This window comes from Phaethon lepturus, unplaced genomic scaffold (genome assembly GCF_000687285.1).
Source record: "Phaethon lepturus isolate BGI_N335 unplaced genomic scaffold, ASM68728v1 scaffold5006, whole genome shotgun sequence".
NCBI lineage: Eukaryota > Metazoa > Chordata > Aves > Phaethontiformes > Phaethontidae > Phaethon > Phaethon lepturus.
In genome coordinates, this window is record NW_010548177.1 from 2,934 (window position 1) to 8,583 (window position 5,650).

The window sequence follows — 5,650 nt, forward strand, 5'->3', positions numbered from 1 at the left end:
GAATGTTCGGCTGCTACAAAGGAGTACTTCATAGCCAAGGGATGGCTTCAAGCAAAATGCATTTCAGGTACATGTATCACCTCCTTCAGCTCGACTCAGAAATACATGACAAAGTGCCTATTTCCCAAAACACAAAATACTCTGTGCAAGGGTGGCTGAAGGAGCCAAGAACATAGTAGGAATTTACCTTACAAGCTTCCCAGACAGAGACCATCAACAAAACCCAGCTGCTCTAGGAGACAGAAAACAAGTGCAACAAGGGGGACAAGATAAGCCGTGCCCAACTACGCTGCAACAAACTGTCCAGGAGAGAGACCCATTTACTTCTTTCTCCCCATCTAATATCCTGCACCAGCGCTCTTTCTCAGCAAAAACAAATGGAGATTAATGTGTGCCAGCTTTCAGTACCAGTGACCATATACAATTTTGTGAGGAGAATGGGAAAGTTTATGGGGCGTTCAGGAACTAAGGCAAAGACTTTCCAGTATCTTTGTATCTGGGACACGGAGCTCACTGGAATCCAGATTTAACATGCTCAGCCTTCAACACTAAGGAGTCTGAGCTACTGGAGTGGTGAATAGCCACAACTGCAGTGAAAGCAACAAAAGTAAATGCTCAGCACCTAAAGATGGACTTTGATTCATCCATTTTCTGCCAGACTGCCTGCTTCATGATGCTCCTAACTAAAGCACAGTATCTGTCTCACCACTGATAGCCAAGGCATGACCCTGCCACAGTGCAGAATTACTTTTAAGGAAATCATACATCATTCTTCTAGATTTTATAACCCCATGCTGATACCAGTTCCAGTAGAGTAATAAAGCTCTCTGCTAATCCAAAGGCCCAACTCTATTAATCAATAAGGCAGCAAAAATAGCCTCCAAGAGAAGCTAAACTTATTCCACTACATAGACCAGCACTGTCGGTGACAGTCCGTCCTAGATTGTATTACTTAATGCAGTTAAAACCAAAGCAGCCTGAACAACTTTTAGTGGCCTCTTGCTCCTGATTCAATTTTCTTTAAGTACACTGTGCACCACTCTTGCAATGATTTGGCAAGGTCTGAAGCCTAGTATTAGCACTTTTGCAGACACAAAAAGCTGCGGCTAAGCTTGCCATCAGAGCACTGAACGATCACTATCTGGAAAGCCCTGTAACAGAAATACAGCAGATGTGCCATCCGTTTCTTTTGAGAAAGCACTGGGTTGGAAGCTGGAGTGCCTTCAGGTTACCAGCACACTCATGGGTGAAGATCTAAGACATATCCTCCCCTCTACCTCCCTGAGGAGTGCTGAACTTCGAACCATTTTGTCACACTGTGCTTTAATGTCCTACAGATTACCTCCATGAGAATTCACAGAACTGTACTACCTTGACAACAGGTCACAGTAGGAAGCATAACTGGACACAGCTTTCTGTAAGCTTAGAAGAGTACTGGACCTCACATCTTTGGATCCAAATACTCAAACAACTGTGTTCCATTAAAAAAAACAGTTTACTCAGAATCTGAACCTGAATTAGCACACACCTCTGAAAGGGGAGCATGGAGCAAACTAGTAGGATCAATTAAGTAACAAAATGGGAAAAGGTCTCTTTAAACTGCATGGTCTTTATTTCAGTGCCAATATTACAGATACAACACAAATATCCCAGTCAGAAGTAACTCAAATGGAATCCAGGGGGTCTACAACAAGCTCTGGAAATTAAACTGGGGAGAAGGTCTGGAATAACTGGGAAGAGCAACTTTGCAGTATAGTCTCTGATGGGTCTCCCTGCAGCAACAGAGCCCTTGCTCAAAGATTGATCTACAAAATTGAATGTGTTTTTTCTACCCATAAACCACAACTAATGGGTTAAAAAGCTTTGAAACTGTCTGTGGTAGAAAACCAGCTGTTCATTTGATCTCTACATCTCTCATACATTACCACACTTTCAGGGGAAGCTACAGAAGACTCTGAATCTGCATGGCTGTAGCTATTGATGGAAAGAAAGATAATTCAAGTGTAAGGTCTTCATTTCCAAGTACAGCACCAATTCAGTTTTATCAACTCTTACCAGCACCTCTTTTCCTGCACTGTCCCAGGTTTACAGATGAACTCCCAAGGCCTAAAACTTGCTCTTTGTATGTGTCACATAACTAAGAGGTGGGTGTATACCATAATGCACTGAATAGGCCATAAGAAGCCTCCAGACCCTTCAGACATATGGGATACAAGAAGAAAGAGGCAGGGCAGCTTGACATTCCCCAAGTCCCCAGTCCTAGCCCCAGAGTAAAGTGCCTGAAGGAATTCAGCTAGTCATGAATGACAACACGCCTTGCCCACCCCAGGGGAAAAAAGACAGCAGAAAGAAGGGGCAGCTGTTCACTTGCTGCAGAAAGAAGAAAGTTTCCCTGCTAGAAATTCCAGACTTCTCTTCCAACCAGGCTGTGTTTCTTTGCAGGGGGAGGAGGAGAAGGGAATGTTGCTTCTGGCTGTGAATGCATGTGTGAGGGAGTGCACAGTAGCCTCCACAAGCCACCAGCCTCATCAGCAGAGGAGAGGAGATTAGTCTTAACAGATATGCTTCAAAGTCAGCAATCACTTCAGGAAAATTCCTCCTCATCAGCAGGTCTCATCTGTTCCCCATGCCCATGGTGCAGTTTAGGGGATTGCCAAGGATCACAACCTTCTTCCCAGAGTTCTTTTGATTGGGTGGGGTGAGAATAAGAATGGTGCCAGAGCCTCACTGCCAAGACTGAGGGGGGAAGTTGTTGACTTCTGCTAGATCCTGCATTGCTGAGCCCTTGTGATTATATGTCAACTTGATCCGCATACGTAGTTGTTGCTACAAGAGAAAAGCGGGGGGGGAAACACACACAAACAAACACAAAACAAATTCAGGTCTTCATTAAAGGTCAGTGAATCCCCCCGAGTCCAGCTCCCCGCCCTTACCCCACGAATACAAAACACAGACCTTTCCTCACCACAAGAGCTTGCTGGAAGGATGTTCAGAGTAAGCTATGACACTGCAGATAAATGCTTAATTTGGTAGGATGTTGATTGGTCACTGTAGTTCTCAGATCAGGAACAAGCTCTCAGAAAAGCTATAGCACAGCTTCTACCCACATCTGTCTCTGCACTGGCCCTGCTCTCACAAGCACTGAAGTCCTTAAATACAAAAATAACTGCCTTAAAAATCCCAGTTAACAATGGAAGAAAGCAGGAGGCAGATTCAGGCTCTGCTGCTCTGCACTTAGGCCGCAGGGAGAGGTGTCATTTCCCATACTAGCTGTTCACTCAAAGTAGCAGTCTGGAAACTTTAGGCATTGCATATCTCGGTAGCGCTATGAAGGAAATAGCCTAAGAAAGACTGGAAACAGAGTCTCTAAGAACATTTCCTCCTGCTGTGAGTAAATGGTGGAATAGCTCAGAAGTTGTTTTACACTCTGTCATTTGGCTCTCATCCAGATACTAGGTAGCCCTGAATAATAGCTAGAGCACAGCATGCTTCAGCCAGGTTCCCTATTCTCCTCACTCTCAAAAAACTCTTGTTTCCCAAAATCCTTAAAAGGAAAAGCAAAAAGTTGGCTGTTTCTGGCTCTTTTGCCCGTACCTACAGGGAAATGGGCAAAAGGAATAGCAGAGGGAGGAAAGGAACACAATGACTGCTCCAACCAGGCTCACGATAAAGCAGCTATGCTTTATCACTAATAGATCAATATAATCAGTGTCAGTTTTTGTTGTATTTGGTGTTGTTTTCGGATACTGGCTATCAGTTTCAGTCCAGCATAATGACAGACCATGTCCAGGTGAACAGGCTTTTTTACAATACCAACAAGACAAACAGCTACCTCCTAAATAGCAAGGTTGTTCCAAAGTTGCCTCCCTCAGAGTATTCCAGGTAACTACACTATCTCATGGATGGGGTTCTTGCAAAGCTGTGCTTTCAGGCAGTAGCAATTTAAAGGACAGTAAGAGATGCACAGATGCCTGAGGTAGAAGAGTCAGAAAACAGTGGGCAAGAGAAGGTGCAAAAATACTATTTTGCACCTCTATTCTGAAGTGTTCATAGGAGTTCTGGTGTTCCAACAAGAAAGCATCCCACTATCTCGGTGTATTTCACCTTGTGGGGCCCCATCTGAGGTAAATACATTGCGACTTGTGGCACCTTACAGGAAAACTCTTAAACCCTCCCAAGTTCAGAAAATAACTTTCAAGGTGATCTTTCAAAGGTGCTTTACAGCACCAAAGAAAAATCCGCATCAGATGTATGCAAGACAGAGAATAATTAGTCTTCTGCCTTAATATAGGCAGCAGGGAATATGCTATACGGAGATAAGGGGAGATGCATGGAAATCACAAAATCTATGCACAGAACAACAGCCATTTCAGTGAAATCTTAGGCTTAACATCTAAAGCAGTACATAAGTGTTAACCTATGAAAAACATAAAATGTTTTAAGTTCTTAAAGATGTTTAAGACCTTAAGGGTGTCCCACCAAGGAAGAAATATGTGATCTCAATCTTTCTGATGCCATCTGAATACTTGCAAAGCCTCTTAAGGAGGACATGTGGGCCACACCCCTCCCTGCCCTCAAGTCTGTTGTATCTCAAGTCTTGAAGCCTGTCTCTGAAGGCTGTAAAACAAATGGAATTATGATTAAATCACACCTGAAGATTCTTTCCATCAACTGTTTAAAACTACACTCATCACATTAAAAACAAATGACACCACTTGAGAAAACAGACAGTTTTGTTAAGATTATGGATCGAGCTACTTTTTGTGTAACAAACATTTCAAGTAATGCCGCTACAGAGAGCGAGAACAAATGTTACAAATATTTATATGGCAAGATGCTTGCCTTTCAGACATCACTGTTACAACACATACAAACACCAAGTTGAGCTCCTCTAGAAAGGCCATCTAATAACTTGTTTAACAATCATTCTGATGCAAAAGACATTCGTGAATTCAAGGGAACAAAGCTGTGAATCTGTTTTAGCAGTATAACCAAATAGAAGGCCAACCTTGTGCCTAGGACCCCCTGCGTTTTTCATAACTTTTTCCTAACTCTAACCAAAATGGCTGTCATTAAAAAACACATCATTCACTACCATCACTCCTCGTCTCTCATCAGAGATGCATCCCTAACTGATCGCCACTAAATGCACGATTCCAAGACAATATCTTCAGTAACTGTTCTTGGAATCACTCACCTTTTGTGGATTCAGGACTTTAATGACCTGTGTGATGGTTCCCGAGTTAAATGCAGGGATGACACTGCTGCTGGGAGACAGGAGCTGCAGCTGGAATGTCTAAAGAAAGGGTAAAGAGAAAACAATTTGATGCTTAATCAAATAAGATGAAAGGATTTGTTTGCACTGAGAGAAGGCAAGGAAAATCAAGAGTTCAGCTCCTGGCCCTGACAGTATATGTACAGCCACAATAAGGTCAAATAATCAGTTCTTAAATTCCCTATTTGTAAAGAACAAAATACTCACTGGCCCACCTGCTTTCTACACAAGTGAGATCCAGGTAGCACAAATACCAGGGGGTGAGGGCTTACTGTAGTGAATCAAGATCAGCAGTGATGCATTGTTTCAAGTGTCACATGCAGAGGAACAGTCAAGACTGTTCAGCACACCTGTAACTTCAGGAGGCCCATTCTT

The 5,650-nt window shown here is 43.0% G+C and overlaps 1 protein-coding gene across 1 annotated transcript in view; it reads right to left on the reverse strand.

The window, feature by feature from the left end:
* Nucleotides 1–1,589: 1,589 nt before the first annotated feature.
* LOC104622943 (AP-1 complex subunit gamma-1-like) overlaps nucleotides 1,590–5,650 on the reverse strand; it is a 30,839-nt gene continuing 26,778 nt past the window's right edge. The window contains 2 exon segments of the mRNA XM_010289877.1: nucleotides 1,590–2,826; nucleotides 5,198–5,296. Of these exon segments, the coding sequence (XP_010288179.1) occupies nucleotides 2,725–2,826; nucleotides 5,198–5,296 (201 nt within the window). The 3' untranslated portion in view covers nucleotides 1,590–2,724.